Source organism: Prionailurus bengalensis, chromosome B1 (genome assembly GCF_016509475.1).
Source record: "Prionailurus bengalensis isolate Pbe53 chromosome B1, Fcat_Pben_1.1_paternal_pri, whole genome shotgun sequence".
Classification (NCBI taxonomy): Eukaryota; Metazoa; Chordata; class Mammalia; order Carnivora; family Felidae; genus Prionailurus; species Prionailurus bengalensis.
Genome location: NC_057344.1, coordinates 164702154 through 164720915, shown reverse-complemented (window position 1 = coordinate 164720915; position 18762 = coordinate 164702154). Strand labels below are relative to the sequence as shown.

At 41.3% G+C, this 18762-nt stretch overlaps 1 protein-coding gene across 1 annotated transcript; it reads right to left on the bottom strand.

Moving 5' to 3' along the window:
• Positions 1 to 3: 3 nt before the first annotated feature.
• SGCB (sarcoglycan beta) lies at positions 4 to 17674 on the bottom strand. Its single transcript, XM_043572681.1, has 6 exons — positions 17561 to 17674; positions 11887 to 12096; positions 7734 to 7919; positions 6893 to 7084; positions 6449 to 6580; positions 4 to 3139 (listed from the first exon to the last, which is right to left on the bottom strand). The coding sequence occupies exons 1-6, from the start codon at positions 17594 to 17596 to the stop codon at positions 2936 to 2938; spliced, it is 960 nt and encodes a 319-aa protein (XP_043428616.1). The 5' UTR covers positions 17597 to 17674; the 3' UTR covers positions 4 to 2935.
• Between the last annotated feature and the right edge of the window lie 1088 nt (positions 17675 to 18762).

Sequence of the window (18762 nt, the reverse complement as noted above, 5' to 3'; positions counted from 1 at the left end):
GCAAACAATTTAGAGTCTTTATTGTAAACAGAGATCATTAATAGTTATTACAAACTGAATTAACTGAAACTCAGGTTAGCAATCCAAAACAGAGTTACAGGGTTATCTTTGTATGGCATAATTTGTAGTCTTTGCCCCCTCAACACTTCTTAAAAGACTACTAAAATTATCAGCATTTCAATGGTTTCTTTTCTGTCAAGTTTAGCACTGTAACATTCTCATCCTTTAAAAAAAAATTCACTCAAAACTAGGCAGAACTTCCACCTTTCATCAAAACTATCGCACAAAATTTGTTTTTTCATAATGCAAAAACAATACAAATATTTTTAAATCTTGCAGCCCATAAATAGGCAGTCCCTCCTTGTGTTGTTTTACGTTTTCCTAACTGCCCTTTGGACGGTTTCTGAAGTACTCTGCTTTCGTTTCATCTGTCCCTGTTGTCACTGTAACCTACCTCCGGTTAGGTTAAACAAGCATGTATCCACGCCCCTTCTCCTGGGGTCCTGTCTCCATCTACCTTGCCAGAGTCTGCTGCTTGTCATGTCCGTGCTCAATGCAGGGGAGGTACAACCAGCAGAAATAGGCAAAGCTAACGTTTCAGTTTATAGGACAATACCATCTGGTGGTGAGAATGCGTAGCTAAAGCTTTGCCGTTGTGCAAAACAGATCACAGGTAAAATGGACGGTTTGTTCTTAATCTCCTTTCCGGTGAATTTTCCAGGACTACATCTCAAGGAAAAGGCAAAGGTTACCTGCAAAATGTCCTAAAAATATGTTACCTGTTACCTTAACAATCACTTCTATAAAAACATCAAAATATCCTCTCATTAAAAGCACTTAATGGAGATGTATCAAAAACACAAGTATTTCTCAAAGAGGAATAAAAATAGATTGTTTCATGAATTATATTCAATAAATAATACTCTGTAGTGTTTTGTAGTTTTTGTAAAAATATTTAAAGAAACCTTCAAAACCTAAATAAAGCAGACAAATAAAGAATGTAAAATTAAAAATATACTGAGCATCTGAATGAAAATTCCAATGGATTTTTCTGAATATCACTCAAATATTAAATGACACTGAATATATTCAAATAGGATTTGAATATCGTAACACTCAGAGGTCATAAAGTTCAATTGTCCCCCTTCCTTTAAAAACTGCACTCAGTATTATAGTAAGTCAATCTATTTTAAATACTTTAATGACTGTTCGTAATCTCTAAGGCATTTGGTTGTCCTATCAGAGAGAACTGTGATTGTAGTGAATGCAAATTGCTTTTTGTATTGATTTTCTTATCTACACAGTTCAAAGACCATGACAGAATACTGTTGTACTTGAATGCAGAGTGGGGCTTACCATTCATCTCTACTGCTTATTTTACAGCAAACTGTTTTTGAAAACTCCATCCCTGGTGTTGTGTGTCTGATGAATACCAGAGAGTCCCTTTTAAGTCAAATATAAAATACCTTAAAAGTCAACTGGCTTGAGGGTTGATCATTATGATGGGATTGTAATATGAGGAGCAGAGATCAAGTCTCATACTTACTCAAAAATTACTTAAAAATTATTTCCTGTATCAACACCCTTAACTCCAGCGCTTCCCAACTTTGTTCAAGGCGTGGCGCACACTGCAAAGGGGACTATTTGTAGGGCACGTGGCTGTGGTAACCTTCCCAGCCATCCCCGGCCACCAGGACTTGCCTGGGGCCACGTCCTCTCCCTTCTCACTGCGCTCCCCTGACGGCTGAGGGTATAAGTTAGCAATCCTTTTACCCAATTCAGGTTCTCCAAAGTGCCAAGGCCCATCAGTTAGGAAACTGGGGTAACCCACCCCTACACTAATTTGACTTCTCTAAATTATAATTTTGGAATTGGCTTAAGCTAGTTTAAAACCTGATAGCTGTTGGCCATTTTATTTATTTATTTTTAAACCTGAGTAAGCATAACTGTTTTGTTTGATTCTTATCTACTTAGGTAAGTTTGAGTTACTCTTCATTCATTTTTCTGGAGTTTTAAATAATTAAGACTTCAGTGCAGATAGTGAACAGAACATGGGAGTTGGAAGCAGGTACATTTTATTTGAATCCCATGTGAATTCCAATCTCAACCCTGCTCTTTTCCATGTGACATCAGGCAAGCTTCTTAACTGTTCTGATCCTCAGTTTCCTAATGGGTAAAACTGGAATAGTAACACCTACATGCAGAGCTGTGGTGAGAATTAGAGATTGCACACACAAGATGCCTGGGACAGTGCCTCGGGTGTGTAAGATGCACAGTAGATGACCGCTATCATCGTTTGCTAGTTAAAGCTGAGACGGTGCTTCAATTTCTACCACACTGTGAACGCGACTTATCAGTATTTAACAAGTAAACATTCTATTACAGAGTATTTTCATCCTGGTGCAAAACTAAAGAACCATAGTTTCATGCCAGCTCACATATGTGAAGTTCTTTAATGACTTCACTTGCATTGAGAATATAGCTGAAAATTAATGCATCAAAAAATCTGTCTTTTCTCTCGGAAGCCAAAAGACAGAGCATGTGACATTTATTAATGGTGTCCCTTTCAACCATCTTAAGTGGGTGTATCCCCATTAGTTACCAAAAGCTTTCTTATAGTGAGTGGCCTAAAGAGTTATCCTTTAGACCAGGAAGAGTGGAGTTTTAAAAACACTTCTTTAGAGATTAATTTTGCTTCTATTCACTTCTGGTAATTATTTTAGAGAATTGCCATTTGAAGATCAGTGCAACTTAATGAAATGTGCTAAAATTTAGGCTCTCTGAGAATCTTTTCAATATGGAGGTCATATAATAGATACAATAGTGCTCTGCGGATAAAGTAAGAGTTATCGCAAACTCTCTAAAAACATGATTTGCATGCACACTCTTAAAAAAAGGTCAATATATGAACATATTGGTGGCCTCGCGGGTTCTTCTAATGAGTGTTTCCACAGGGATTGTCTGAGATCTGGCAGCCCATGTTCTGGCCTGTTACTTGTACTTTGAAGAGAGTTCCATCTGCACACATACAGAGCTTGTAGCGTACCCAGTCACCGGTACCAAACTGGTCCCCACTGGAGGAACTAGGTAGGCGAGTTGTGCTAACCATCACGGTTCCATTTAGGATGATGCTGTTCTCCTAGGAGAATAGTAATACAGTTTGTTTACCTCCACAAGTGGTGACAGAACAAAGTTAATAAACAAAACTTAGAATATTAACAAGAAAAATATGTAGTAAGAAACAGTAAAGTCATGACCAAATCAACAACAAAGAAAACAAAACCAATGTCAAGATTCAACTAGTGACCTCTTAGTAATAGTTCACAATGTACATCAATACGGTTATAACACTCTTAAAATTACATCAAAATTCCTAAGTATATGGGACTGATACTGATAAAGTCTCAGATCATTTTCATTGGTTACTTCCTGAGAGTTTTTACAAAGTTACTAATGATTGGTAAGTTTCTGATGATGAGAAGAAAAAGGCTTGTTTTTCTCTTACAGAAAATTAATTTTGATTTCTAATGTTTACGCAATGCCACAAATGAAGTTTCAAACCAAATAATTCTGAAGACCAGGCATTCAAAGAAAACTGCCTGGAGGTTCTCCAGGCTGTTTCAGGAACGTTTAGGTCTTTTCTTTTTGGGAACTCCTAAGCCTCTCCCTCCTTTCTTTCCTTTTCTTCTTTTCATTCATCCAGCACATAATTATTAAATGTCTACCATGTGTTAGACACTATTCTAGGTGCTGTATACAGCAGTCAAGAGACAGGTGAGCCCAAGTTCTCACACAGTTGACATTTTAATGGGGGAGGGGCAGACAATAAATACATGAACAGGTAAAACAAATAAAACATCAGTGGAGAAAAATAACTCAAGGTAAGCAGAGAGAGAGAGTGACCAGTCAGGAGCTGTGTTTACACAGGATGGTCAGGAAAGGCCTCTCTGATAAGGTCACAGTGCAGTGCAAACTGGGTGATATGAAGGAGAAAGCCATGTGGGAAACTGGGGAAGGGCACTGCAGGCAGAGGAAACAATCCATGCAAAGGCCCCGGTGTGAAGATGTGCTTGGTGTTCTAGAGCAGGTGGAAGCCAGTGGGGCTAAAGCAGAGAGCAGGCGGGAGTCGACTGGTAGGAGATGAGTCAAAGAAATAACTAGGGGCCAGACATGTTAGGAAAGGGAATGGACTTTTGGGTTTTATCCTGAATTCTATGGGAAGCTGTTTGGAGGGATCTGAATACGGAAGTGACGTGATCTCTGAGAAAGGGTCATTCTGGCTGCCATACAGGGAACGGACTACAGGGGCGAGAGTGGAAGCAGCCAACAGTGCAGCAGGAAGCGGTGGGTTTATACCATGAGGGGTGTTGTTGCTGGTGGTGGTGGAGGCAGTGAGAAGCGGCCAGACTCTATCTTTCGAAGGCAGAGCCAGGAGGCTTTGCTGATGGGCTGATGGGCGCCATTTCACAAGAGGGGGACACTGAAAAAAGAAAGGCATGTTGGGGAAGGAGGGAGGATACGAAGATTTTAGACTTGTTGAATCTGAGATGTGTATTATGTCCTGGAGTGGAGAGGTAAGAAGGCAGCTGGTGGGTGTGCAAGTCTTAGTTCAGAGGAGAGATTAGAGCAGGAGTTCCAAATGTGAGAGTTATCAGGTTACAGAAGGTATTTAAAGCAATAAGACAAAGTTGGTTATAAAGTCACGGAAGCGGCTATGGACTAGTGATAGTTATGCACAGGATATAAATACAATCCGTATGTGATGAATTTTGAAATTTTGTTCCAATGTTGCCATCTTGTGGTCATTTAATTTTCCTTTCTTCTAACTGCTAAAGCAGTTACTTCTTTAAAAGCAGTTTGATAATATTTTTTTTTGATAAAATTTTTTCTTTTTTATAATTAGCCATACACTTAAAAACTAACTGCTGATGTTAACTGAATTTTAAAGCTAATTATCTTTTCAATACTGGATTTTTTTTTCTAACTGTGGAGAAACTGGTATGTGTTTATGTGCATTTCAAAGTATTTTAATATTTCTCATACTAACAACAGTTAGAATTTTCAGATAGGAAACAAGGAGTTTGGTAGCTTGCTAATGGTTATATACATATCTCTCACACTTCTTGCTTCTTTGAGTTTCATAGCCCCCTGTGACCATTCTTCACCATTACTCTCTTAGAGGAATAGCTTCTTACTACAATATGTGCAAAAAATACTCAGTATTGCTATTGAGTTTCTAGCAAGAAACACATTTTATGTTCATCTTTTGTTTTTTGTTTTTTTTTTTTTAGAAATTGGAATATGTGCTTTAAGGGAGAAAAGCTATTTATGAAAATGGAAGAACTTAATTTTTCAAAGCTTATTTTTTCTAGAACTATGAAATTAAACTTAAATAAAAGGAAAGAATTATTTTATAAGTCCTGGGGTTCAAGCTCACTTTTGCCATATTTTATGCTTGGTAAAATAAATTTAATTAGTTTCAGTTAAGTTGCATATAGCAGGTGGCCAAAGACATTTTGAAGAAATATGCTTTGATCAGAACTATAAGCAGGTAAGCCATTTTTTTTTAACGTTTATTTATTTTTGAGACAGAGAGAGACAGAGCATGAACGGGGGAGGGTCAGAGAGAGGGAGACACAGAATCTGAAACAGGCTCCAGGCTCTGAGCTGTCAGCACAGAGCCCGACGTGGGGCTCGAACTCACAGACTTCGAGATCACGACCTGAGCCGAAGTCGGCTGCTTAACCGACTGAGCCACCCAGGCGCCCCAGCAGGTAAGCCATTTTTGGACTTCTGGCTCCCTTATATGAGATATGTTACTTACTGAAGTTCAGATATAATCTGTGAAGTACAAAATTTCACTTTTCGATAGCTATAATGAAGGCAAAATCTTTTTCCTTTCTAGTTAATAGATGGGTGAATAAAATACATTTTGTACACCTGCTAATTGATTTTCACGTCACTAGATATAAAACTCGTGAAAGGATATGAACAACCTTTAACTAAAAAGTAAAACCCCAACAACTTCAGAGAATGGATACTTCGAGAATTCCCACTTGGAGAATTCTTTCAGAATTTTAAAAGATTACTTTTGCCTTTTAAAATAATAGAGGAATCATTATGTAAAAAAATTTTTTTTTTAGAAAACAGCAGGCAGGCAGAAAGACAAATAAAATTAAAATTAGCTGTTAGCCTGCTACCCATAGCCAGCCACTGTTGACATTCTGGCATAGTTTTCCAGGTTTTTATAAACGTATATATGTTTTGCAAAATAAAAATGAGATATTTCACAAATTGTAACTTTCTTTCACTTCAAAGTCCATTTTGAACATCTTTCCATATCAAAAAATATACAACTACATTACTGTTTTTAATAATGGTATACTGTTCCACATATGGATTTATGTACCCAAGAATCTAATAATTCTCTAAAACTCTTAATACTCACTGCCTTTAACTCCATATTACCACCCATGTGAAATTCAATGGTTTTGCCCATAATGAATACACCTTCATTTCCACGCACAATAGCACGCCCGTCAACTTTTATGTTTAAATCACTAGTAGCATTGCTGGTAATCTGAAAATTAAAAAAAGAAAGCAATAAAAAGTGTTTCTAAATTAAAGTGAGAATTATTATCAGAGACAGAGGAACAGGAGTTTCAACCATGGAATATGAAAGGCAAGTATTTTTGGTCACGTTTTATAGGTGTTGAGATAGAGAGACGTGACTTGATAATGATCAGGTGACAAATCTAGAACAAATCAACCCTTCCCATTGTTCCAGAATTCATCCTTTCACATCACTGTAAAACAGCAAAACTCCCCTCCCGCTTTGTAAATTCAGACAGTAATTCTCTTCCAGTAAGAAAGCAAACAAAATAAATCATACCCTTTCAGTAGATGCTTTTTGAACATTCAAACTTTTCACTCCACTTGGCAAATGAAACTCATGAGTTTCATAGTCTGTGCTGAATAAGATATTCTGAGTCCTCGGGTCAAAAAACTGCATACCAATGTCACTTGTAATAGAAGTTTTGTTCTTTTCTACACTGAGCTTTGTTGTCCCTTGCTGAAAAACAATCTTCAGAAAAACACTTTATCATAAATATGTTTTCAAAGGAGACTGCATCCAAAACTCATCAAGAACATTACAAAAAACACTTTATAATAACAGCCTAACTTCAAGTAATTTTAACTGCCTCTGTCTGTCCCCTCTCTATCCACTTGGGAAAAGAGGTCTTTAGAATGAGGGTTTATGTGCTTGTTTGCTTACGCTGCTCTGCACAAATCCATGGGTCACAGGGCATACAGACCTAGGCCTAAGATGGGCGGGGGGTGGTAAGAATACCTCCTTGAGGTTCTATTCCATCAAAAACCTGTGTTATAGCAGCCACTTGGCATGGGCTGCCACAGACTAGACTGGCATATTCTCTTCCAGCCTCCAGAAAGTAGAGGGTATTCCAACCTGGGAAGGTGCTTCATGTGCTGGTTACCTCATGTGGAGGAGAGAGAGTACATTCTGTATTCTCATAGTAATTAATCTACCACAAAAAAGGATACCACATTCAGATATTAAGAAAGCATGTTACATTAATAGATTGTGAGACCAACAATATTATTAAATATGCTTATGGACAGTCTCTCAAGGAAAATATCCATTTCCAAAAATCAACACTGGGTTTTTACTAAGAATTTTTCTCTAATGTCCCTCAACCGATGTGGTAACTTACAGGCTGGTTGTTGCCCGTGATGACCAAGTTTTCATTCCGCCTTCCTCCTACTGTGCTCTTATAAAGAGGATGTATGACTCCCATGTCAGATACTTGCTTAAACCGAAGCAGGCCACTTTCGTGGAACTCCATGCTGTCACAGCCATTTGGTCCGATGCGGATCACAGCCCAGATAACAAGTGTTATCTAAAAAAGGAAACAAGCCCCCTGTTGATAGGTCACGTACATTTAACATAACTGGAAAAAAAACAGAAAAGATCATTGCCAAAATGTCTCATCAGTGATGAACACATCAATTGGTTTTCCACGTATCAACGAAACCAACTTCATTTTTATCAAGGCAAATAGCCAAGAGTCAAAAAAAAATGTGCTAAAAGAACAGTTTCTTATTTCTTCTGCTCCCTCCACATCTTGTCCAGGGACAACCACTTTCAGCAATTTTAGGTATTTCATCTAGAATTTATTCCGTATTTTTAAGTAATATGAGTATATTATTTCTTCACTCATCATTTTTAGGTTTTATCTATTCATTTCCTACTTTACCAGATGAGAATTTATCTCATTTCTTCTCCCCCAATCTCAAGTCTTGGCTAGATCCATGTTCAGAATTTTCAGTATTACAAACATGTAAGTATTTTTCAATCCCAAACCAAATACTGTAACTAAGAGAGCAGTTCGTTTCTTATACTCTGTGTCTCCTGGAGTTTCATATTACCCTTTCTTTAGCATCAGACCAAGGTTGGTGAGTTTCTTTGGAAGCCTGACTGAATCTTTTCAAAACCTCTGATGTTTCTGTAAAATGTCACTCAGTAAAATGTTCTGAAAGCCCAAACCTTTCAGACAGCTTATTCTACTGGCTCTAGTTTTCTGTCTCAGGAAATCTTGCCGGAACTCTTATATTCTTGGTCCAGTCTGTTAGCCCTGGGTCTGTTACACAACTGTAACCATGAATTTTTTCCTTCATTTTCATGCTGGAACTTCCTTGTCTTTCTCCAGTGCTAGATACCCAGTTTGCTGTGTCCTTTTCTTCAGCTTTCTGGGAGTTAATGACTTCTTTTGGTGAGCACCTCCTCCAGTGGCCTCCTTAGAAAGAATCTATGTGAAGTAAATTTTCAGAGTGTACATGGTTAAAAAATGTCTCTGTAAGCCCTCACATTTGGTGGCTAGTCTAGCTTGATATATACATTCCTAGGTTTGGTGTTATTTTCTCTCTAAATTTTGAAGGCCCCTGCTTTCTGGTTTCCAGGGCTGCATTTGAGGGGTCTGATGCCTGTGATTTTGTATTCTTCATGCATAACCTGTTTTTATTTTTCCTGTGGAATATTTTAGGATCTTCTCTTTATCCCTGTTTTCTTAAATTTTACAGTAATGGCCTTGGTGTGCGTCTTTTTTATGCATGACACTGGACCCAGAATGGTAGTTTTCGATCTGTTCTAGGAAATTTTCTTGACTTGTTTGGTAACTTTCTCCCCAGTGTTCTTTCTTCTCTCTTTCTGAAACTCCTATTAACAGAATGCTACACTTCCTTGATTGATTCTTTAATTTTGTTGAACTTTCTGGAAGGGTTCCTTTTATCTTCCAATCTCTTTCTCTCTCCATCCACCCATCCATCCATCCCTGTGTATTTCTACAAGTTCTTCCTTATTCTTTAATCACTCCTTTTTAATGGCATGCTATTCTTGTTCCATGGATGTAATATACTCTTATTTCTCTGAAGATACTGATTTTAATTTTTTGTTTTCTGCCATTCATCACATTTTCTCTCCCTGAATTCTATTTCCTTACGGCTTGGGTGTTTTTGGTCTCCATCATTTTCTCAGTTCTGGGAGCTTTCCAAAAAATCTATTGATCCCTGGTGGCTCAGTGTTCATATTTAACACTGAGGCTTAAAAAAGCGCATAGAGAGTTCTCTGTGTGGGGTGGGCTTGTGGTAGACAGGCTTCAGAGTACGAGATTAGGTGGCTTTTTCACTGCGACCTGCCAAGCGTCAATATCTACAGGTCTTTCCTCCACAGAAGGCTATTTCATGTCTTGCCTGGGGTACATGTGCCTGGTGCCGGGGAGCTGGAGATAGAGGACAGAGACAGGAGACAGATGGAGCTGGAAACAGTCTCAGCGCTTCCAGGATTCACACTTCCCTGCTTCCGGAATGGAAAACCATCCCTACCCTCTTCTGCACAACAGTATCCTCAGGCAGGAAGAATCCCCTCCCTTCTGTAACACACTGTGTGGGGTTAGGAGGCATAGTGGCCTCACTGCTGGCTGGAAGGGTGAGGAAGGCTAGGGATCTCATGGCTCCTCCTGTAGGTTTTTCAAACAAGCTGTTTTCAGTTCCTGCCTCACTCCTGCTTTCCAAAATACTTGTATTTCCAATTCCTGAGGCAATCCTGATGATTCTGCAAGGCACTTTCATGAACACACCCTGCAGCCCCCTCCTCAACACACACAAGCAGTTTCTCTTCTCTGATAAGTTATTTGCCGTTTCTCATCCTGCTTTTTGGTCTTCACATATTATGGTTTAGGATTTCAGTTGCCTCTCGCTCTGTTTCCAGATATTTCTGTTTGTTGACATTGTCATCTGAGGATGAGCTTTTTAAATGGGATGGGAATAAAAAAAGTCTTCATTCTGCCACCTTAACCAGGAGTTTCCAATAAAATAAATTTCTAAAATAAGATAATTTCAGAATATGTGCTCCCAGTATTTATAATACCAGCTCTTTTCAATGTAAGGGAAGAATTCGACACAAATGTTTTGGATGTACGTAAAATATAACGGGCTGGCTTGAAAGTACTGGAAGTCAAAAATAAAGTAAATGGAGTGACTTTAGAACTGCTGCAGCCCATGCTCACGACCAGTCTTAGTTATACCAAAAACTACCCTCTGAAAGTGTCATCTACACACATGCCAGAGGGTTTCAAGTTTAACCCTCAGAGAGTTACAACCTTGGATTAAGTCTTCTTTAAAAAAGCAAGTATCTTAGGAAAAGGCAACATAGTAGTCCTCAGCACCTTAGTGTAAACTGGCCTGCCACATCCTTTCATTCTTTGACAACAGAGACTTAAGACTATAAAATATAACCCTTTGCTGTCAAACAAGGGTTTACAATTTTAAAATCTAGTTGAGCAGGTAAGACTTCATGTAGGAAAAGCTGAATGAAAACAGAAAGGATTATTATTTTTTAGGACAGACAAAGGCAGTAAAGTCATGGTGCAAAGGTCTCTTTGCTGAGTTGACTTTACCCTTGCAAAATTTAAGCCATTTAAAATACTCCATGAACATTTTCTTCTACATAAAATTAATACATGGCAATATGAGCATACTAGGTAACATTTACGACAACTCAATAAGAGGTGCAAACTTACAGTTATAAAATAAGTCACAGAGATGAAAAGTACAGCATAAGGAATACAGTCGATAACACTGTAATAATGTTGTAATGTGACAGATGGTGACCACACTTACGGTGAGCACTGAGTGCTATACAGAACTGTCGACTCCCCATGTACGTCTGATACTAATAAAATACTGTATGTTAACTACACTTCGATAGTAAATAAAAAAAGAAAAGGCTAGTGGGTCTTTCCTAAAAGTATTTAAAAGATGGAATCTCCTGTTGTCTTTCAAAGTATATATCAGAAGAAGGAACATCTGATAAAACGCACTCTTGGTTGTGAAATTAGGAAGACAGGATTCTGTCATATAATATTTTGGAGAGTAAGCAAATCAGGGGCTCTTTGTACAAACTGTAAAGGGTAACTGTGCATCTAAAAAAAACCTTAAGAGATAAAACACGTTTAGAAAAGCAGAAAGAGGGCTTCAACAAGAAATTATACAAAGTCCATGATTTCACTGAAAAATTCCCCATGGTAATTAAAACAAGAAAATTCTGGGGCACCTGGGTGGCTCAGTCAGTTAAGGGTCTGACCTCAGTTCAAGTCATGATCTCACGGTCAGTGAGTTCGAGCCCTGCATTGGGCTCTGTGCTGACAGCTCAGAGCCTGGAGCCTGCTTCAGAGCCTGACAGCTCAGAGCCTGTCTCCCTCTCTCTCTCTGCCCCTCCCCTGTTCATGCTCTGTCTCTGTCTCTCAAAAATGAATAAACATTAAAAAAAAATTAAAAAAAAAACAAGAAAATTCTGTGGCAGATACTTACGATTAAATTGATGACAGCCAGGATAAACAAGAGGATAATCACACAGATGGCTAAATTGCCCTTTCTCCCTCTCAACCCCGTTTTATGGAGGCGATCTTCATCAATTGGAATATATCCGGCTTTAAAATTACTATTGTGCTCCTTATTGACATTCCTCCTCTCGACAGCCTTCTCACGCATGGACTTCTTTACGGGACCATTGGAACTTTGCTGAAAACAAAATACAGCACAATGGAACAGCCATACCCACTCCTTTCGACGCATTTATTTATGAAGTGCAAATTGCTACCTAAAGAAAGCTGAACTGGTTAGTGATATATTTGCCATAAATAAACTTTAAGGTGTTGAGTTGCAAGCTCCAACTCAAGACATTATTTTGCTTGGAGGGATAGTAGAGAAGAACCGTTAGTGAGACTATTTGATAACACATCTCCACTCTCTGTTCTGAATAGTCCCATTGTCACTAAAGTGCACAGCTAGCTCATTTGGGGGAAGAGTTGACACAGACATTCCACAGTCGGTAATCTTTTTTTTTTTTTTAGTTAATGACTTACAATGATTTGTTTCATTATATATATTTTTTCATTTATAGGAAAAGAATTTGGAAATTCTGACACACTTTGCTGTTTATGACCCCAACTGGCTAAAGATAATATTATCTTTGATCAGCAGTTTTCAAAGTATGGGCAGGGGGGCCCCAGAGGAGCCCTTTGAACTCTTTCAGGAGACTGGAGGGTAAAAAACTATCTTCAAAACAACACCAAGATGTTATTTACTTTTTTTACTCTCCTTCTTTCGTGAATGTTCAGTGATTTCCAGAGGCTAAATATGTGATGACATCACTGCTCTAACAACTAACGGAATGTGTGCTTGTGTATTCCTGTGTTTCAAATTTCACAGGTTTAATTTCTAATATGATAGGTATCAATGGATATAACCCACATAAACAAAAGTTCTTTGGGATCCTCAGTAACTTTTAAGGGCATAAAACAGTAACCTGAGACCAGAAAGTTTGAGAGCCTCTAACTTAGACTATGGTTGAATGACATTTTTGGTAATACGTCAGAAACACAAAATGGGTAGAAATGGATACTGCCCAACTTACATATATTTTAGAGCTCTGAGACAATTTATTTTTTGAATAGGCATTTATTAAACATTTCATGCTTAAACACTAGTAGGAATACAAAAATAATATAGGACAGGATCCTTATCCTCTAGATGTTACACATGTTATTAAAACAGCGATGCAATAAATTATTCTGTATGTTCAGGTGCCAAAATCAATAGTCTGGGCAACACATGCTGTGGAGTCCAATGAGAGGAGAAACAGGATGGCTTGGAGTATTTTTTCAAGGAAACAGGAGGTAGGTGGTCAGAGCCGGCAATGTAGGGAGAAGAAAGCTGCAAAGTAGGGCTGGTTGGGAAAATTCCTGGCCTGCTGGGTACAAATTCCAGTCTTCCTCTCTGTTTAACTGGGAGTCACTGGAGGTTTATGAACATAAATGACATATATTTCAGGATCCTAAACACGCGGGTGTTTGTAGGAGAGATCGGAACAGGAATACCAGTTAAGGAGGTTGTTGGGCGACGTTGTCATAATGGAGGTTGGAGGTAATGAGGTAATGTGGGCCTGAACTAAGGTGGGATGGAAAAAGACAGATTGAAAAGATACAAAAAAATAAAAATAAAATAAAAAATAAAACCATACTTCAAGAGAAGAGTTAACTGAATCTGCAGCCAGCTTCAAAAAATCCCGTGTTTACTGAATGGTGACTAGTGAAGTACGGAGAATGAAGGAGGGAGAAGATTCTACATATGCTGCACTTAAACTGAATGAGAAATAACCTCGTGACTCAAAGGCAAGGGGAAGGTAGGGATGGGGTATTAGGTCGGTCAGGGCTAGAGACAGAGATTTGAGATCCTTAGCCTTGAGGTAAATTAAATCCACGAGTGCATCTTCTTACTATGCAAAACAGTATACAGGAAAGAGAACAAAGAGCCAAGGACATGGTCTGGGGAAAATTTAAATGTGCAGCTACAGTGGGAAATGAGGACTACAATGAATGGTAAGAGAACCAAGCATGTGCACTGTTGCTGAACTTGCTTTGTTAAGAAGTGCTTCTGTGACTTTCAAAGATGAACTCTAAGTAGCAAATGGGTAAGCAGGAACAGCCTGAAAAGATGCCACATGTGTGTATCTATTTTTGAGTCCAGAAAGAGGAAAGAGGAAAGAGAGGACTGTAGCTAGAGAATTACGTACACTCAGAAGAAAACTGTGTTTTCAGTTTTGCTGTGTCTTCCTCTCCTCTCCGTGCAATCTGGGGGAAGACTCATCTATTTGACCGCAGAGGGAAAGATGCCAAGCGGGGCAAAGGCCAAAGGTCTCAGAGTGGGGCAGGATAATGGAGTAAATGAGATCCTTCAGGAGGCAGGAAAGAAGCTGACACAGAGTACATGAGAAAAGATAATCTTTAAGGATAGGCTTCGCTGAAACAGTTCACACCCAGAAGAGAAAACATCTTCTTCTGGGATGGAAAAGGCAAGGTCATCTGCCAAGGAAGAGTGGAGACGGCTGCTGGAATCTTATCACGGCGGCCGAGGCAGCAGGCTGGTTAAGGGCTTGTGGAAAATGGAAAAGGACAGGAACAATCATTGTGAGTAATGCGGCAGGTAAAATTTTTTTTTAATTCCACAAAGTGGTAAGGAAGGCTATAAAGAAGACGCCTCAATCTACTACCAGATTTTTTTTCACAAGACAGGTTGCTGAGTATTGTGTAAGTTGTGTGTCTGCACGAGGTGCAACATCTAGGAGGGTACACTGACACTGCAGACCTCTTAGAGCTGCATGTTCATTTTGAAAGTATTTGGGCTGAAGGTATAGAATACCTTAAGGAAGGTGTGCTTTCTTCTAATTTTCACAGACACAGTAGGGGCAACTTAAAAGTCAGGGCTTGAATACAGGTTTACATAGGAGAGGGGGCAAAACTGATCCCTCCTGGGAGGCATTCTTTACTCTTCTCTGCCAATTCATGTACATCATTATATTCAATTTGATGCATTTATAATTCACTGAAGAGTTACTATATGCCAGAGGCTCCAGATCACCAAGACAAGCAAGCCATAGCACTGCCCTCAGTGAACTTCCTCACAGGCCAGGACAGTAGACAGACAGGTCACTAACAACGCCAGTTCAACATGGCAAGTGCAGGAGTAGCAAATACACTACTGACACGGCACAAGAGAGGAATGTAACTCTACTTAGCAAGCAGGGGCATCAGGTGAAGGTTAAGAAAGGCTGAGATCTCACTTGAATTTTGGGAGGATAAATGGGAGTTAGCCAGGCAAAAGTGCAGGGAAAGGTATTCCAGGCAAAGGGAACAGCATCGAAACTGTGACTACAAGTCACATCAGTATGAACCGATTTTGGTAGTTTCTGTGGACCGTGAAAAGGAGGAGTACAGAAATGGGGCAAAGAATAAGGTGCGAGATGTGGGTAGGTGCCAGTAAATGAATGGACGTTAGTTACCATGTCAAGAACAACGGACTTTATCCTGAAGGTTATGGGGAACCACTGAAGATTTAAAATAGGTTAGTGATACAATCAGATCTACATCACAGCAAAATCAAATTCATGTGCCAAAAAGAGATCAAGGGCAACAGAAGAGTTCAGAGATGAAGATATCAACAGCAGGTTTATCTAACAGTCCAAAGGAGAGCTTGACTGAGCTTTAGATGAAGAGATGACAGGGAGAGGCATTAAGAGGAAGATTCTCTCTCTCTCTCTCTGCCCTTCCCCACTCATGATCTTCATCTGTCAAAATAAACAAGAAACCTTAAAAAAAGACGACGAACTACAGAACCTGGTGATTGACTGGCTGTATGTGACACAGACGGATCTAAGGCGACTCCCAGGTAGAACCTGCTACATGATGTGTGGAATCCAGGGACAGCAGAGCATTAAACCAAGTGTGGGTCCTTTCTGAGCTCCCTTAAACTGGCCCTGCTCTCAAGTTTCTAGCTCGGTTAACCAAGTGAATGGATGGTTGTAGCCCTTTTTTAAAATTATTATTTACTTTTTTTGAGAGAGAGACAGCATGAGCGGGGAAGGGATGGAGACGAAGCAGAAAATCCCAAGCAGGCTCTACACTGTCAGCACAGAGCCCGATGCAGGGGCTCAAACTCATCAACCGTGAGATCATGACCTGAGTTGAAACCAAGAGTTGGACGCTTCACCAACTGAGCCACCCAGGCGCCCCTGGAGCCCTTTTAATGGTAAATATGATGAGATCCAATTTTGTACATTTTTCAGTTTGGGGTGCCTGTGGAAAATTCAGTTCACGGTGGAGACATAAATGCTTTACTCTGAAGTGAGACTAAGGAATGGGCCACTCTGCCCAGTTTCTTTGTAAAGCAAGAATAGAACCTTGGTGGAAACTCCAGAGCATTCATAAGTGATGTGGATGAAAAAAAAAAAAAGAACAGGCTGAAACAAGAGCTGATAAATCAGGAGGGAAATGTGGAAAGCCAAGGAACAATTTTAGTCTCAACAACTCCCAGAAGCTGTGTCTCCGTTCACTTTCACTCATTCCTTTAGGTTTTATACTGTTAGATCTGTAGCTTGCCCCTGTGGCTGATTTTTCTGCACTTAATCTGACCTGAAGCTCCTTGAAGACAGATTTCATGTCTTCTGCTTTCTATGTCCCTCGGAATGACTGTTCCGGTTATATATCTCTATTAGGTCCCTAAAAGCAGTCAATTAGTTAAGAAGGTCTTTTCTGGGAACAGAATGATGGCAACTTGACTCCAATTTATTCTTCCAACGATGCTGAAGAATGAGACTTTTTCAAAGGGAACTACCATATCATAGTTTTGTAAAGGGAATAACAGTTAAGGAGAAAGTGACTATGAAAACTATTTTTATTTTAACAAAGACCCTAGCAAGGACAGGTATGTATATGTAACAGATGCATGCATATATGCGTATACATAGGTAGAGCTCGCTTTGGGGAGGAATAACAGCCTTTTAAACTACTCTAAGTTACAAGTTTCCCATGCAGATCAGGAAATACTTGATAAAGCATTAGCAAATAATTTTAAACCAACTGGACAGGAGGCAGTTTTAAACTGGTGACTAAATCTCTAAAACCAAAACGGGAGGAGAAACCTGATGTCTGCATATCGGGGATGGCAGACACAAGAAGTGGCCGCAAGCTGGCACCCAGGCAACAGCTGTTTCTTGGCGGGTGTCAGGGAAGCCTCCCAGCTCGCAGGCTGAGGCTATTTTTACCCGCATCTTTGCTGGCCACCGTGCCGGGCACGTCTCCGGCACGTCCTGGCGCAGGCTCCCGCCTGCCGCGGCCGCCTCCCCGCCCCTCAGGCGGCGACCCCTCCTCAGCCCGGCCGGGGGGCAGCGGGCCTGGCCGAGGGCCGCGGCTTGCTCCCCCTCCTCGGCCCGGAGCCCCTGCCCGCGGTCCCAGGCGGCCCTCGCCAGCATCCCGGGTTGCGGACAGCTCCTCCCGCCCGCTCCGCCCCCCTGGAGCCGGCCCCCGGCCCCGGCGCGCCCTCGCGTCCCGGCCGCCTCCCCCGGCAGCCAGCCCCGCGGAGGGCCCCACCGGCAGGACCCGGGCCTCCCCTGTCTCTCCTGCCCCCGGCCGCGGCGGGGCTCCCAGACCTGCTCGGCCGCCGCCGCCGCCGCCGCTGCCGCCATCTTCCCGCGCCTGGCGCCGCCGCTCTCAGCGCCGCGGCCGCACCCCGCGCGCCTGCGCCTGCGCCTTGGCGTGGCGTGGGCGTTGGGGGGAGCGCCGCTCGCCGGCTTCGAGCCCCGCCCCTCGGAGGGAGGCTTGGAGTCCCGGGGCTGCGGGCGGGGTCCGCCGCCTCTGCATCCAGGGCTGTGGCTTCGGGGCGCGTCTTCCGGGGCACCGGTGTTCACGCCACCTCGGGCCGCTTATGGGTTCTACCCGAGGGGCGCTTCGAAAGAGGAGGGCCCCGCTCCCTTCCCCCTACGTTGCCGTCACGGAGAGCTGGTGCCGTCCTCTTGGTTGATGGGCCGGGGTTTCCCTGGCCAGGGTGGGAAGGGGCGTCTTGGAGAGGACCCGGGGACGAGCGGTAGTGACAATATACACGGACGTTGACAAGTTGCCAATTAGCCAGCTAAAATCTTGGAAACTGAGCGTCTTCAAGGAGGACAGAAAATCGCTTTAGGGATGCCTCTTAACTTCAGAGGGCCTATGAAGTCTGGCGCTTTCTTCTGTGGTACTGGGGGTGGATTTTCCATGCAGTAATGGAGACAGTATTGTCCGGGGAGGTACGTCTGGGGAACCTAATTTAACAGATATTCTCTGCACACCCGGAACGTGCCATCCAAAATGCACAAGACTTTGAGTATACATTCCTTGTTCCTTGTCAGTACAATCCAACACTCCTCTTAATTTGCTGTTACTTGTTTTTTTGTTTGGTTGCCTTTTTAAAATGCAGTGAGGGCAGTGGCAACCAAGGTTGCTGTTCCTCAGGTAGCTGAAACAGACTTCTAGAAAGCATCTTTGGGCCCCAGGGCTGCCTAAGTCAGCAGGAAACACAAAGAGACCAGCTGGCAAAAGCTTTCTTTCTCTAGGAACTAGGTCAGTTTTGCTTTTTGATGACTTGGAGCTGTTATTTCGCTGCTCTGCTTGCTATACATCAGAAATTGTTGTGAAGTTTAAATTAGGTAATCTGTCGCATAATAAATCCCTCACAAACTTTTCCCATCTCTCCTGATTTTGGCTGATGCCAGTAGCACACTGGTCATCAATCTCTGTGTATCTTCTTTCCTGAATGCTAGAACCACTGACTCACATCTCTCTGCTCAGTCCTGCTGGGATCTCTAGGATAAACCTG

Coding starts and splice junctions, on each gene's coding strand:
- SGCB (XM_043572681.1), bottom strand. CDS start 17,596: ATGGCGGCAGCGGCGGCGGCGGCGGCGGCCGAGCAG. Junction 12,097..17,560: donor CGGCGGCGGCGGCCGAGCAG/GTCTGGGAGCCC, acceptor TTTTGTTTTCAG/CAAAGTTCCAATGGTCCCGT. Junction 7,085..7,733: donor TCACGGGCAACAACCAGCCT/GTAAGTTACCAC, acceptor GTTTTTCTGAAG/ATTGTTTTTCAGCAAGGGAC.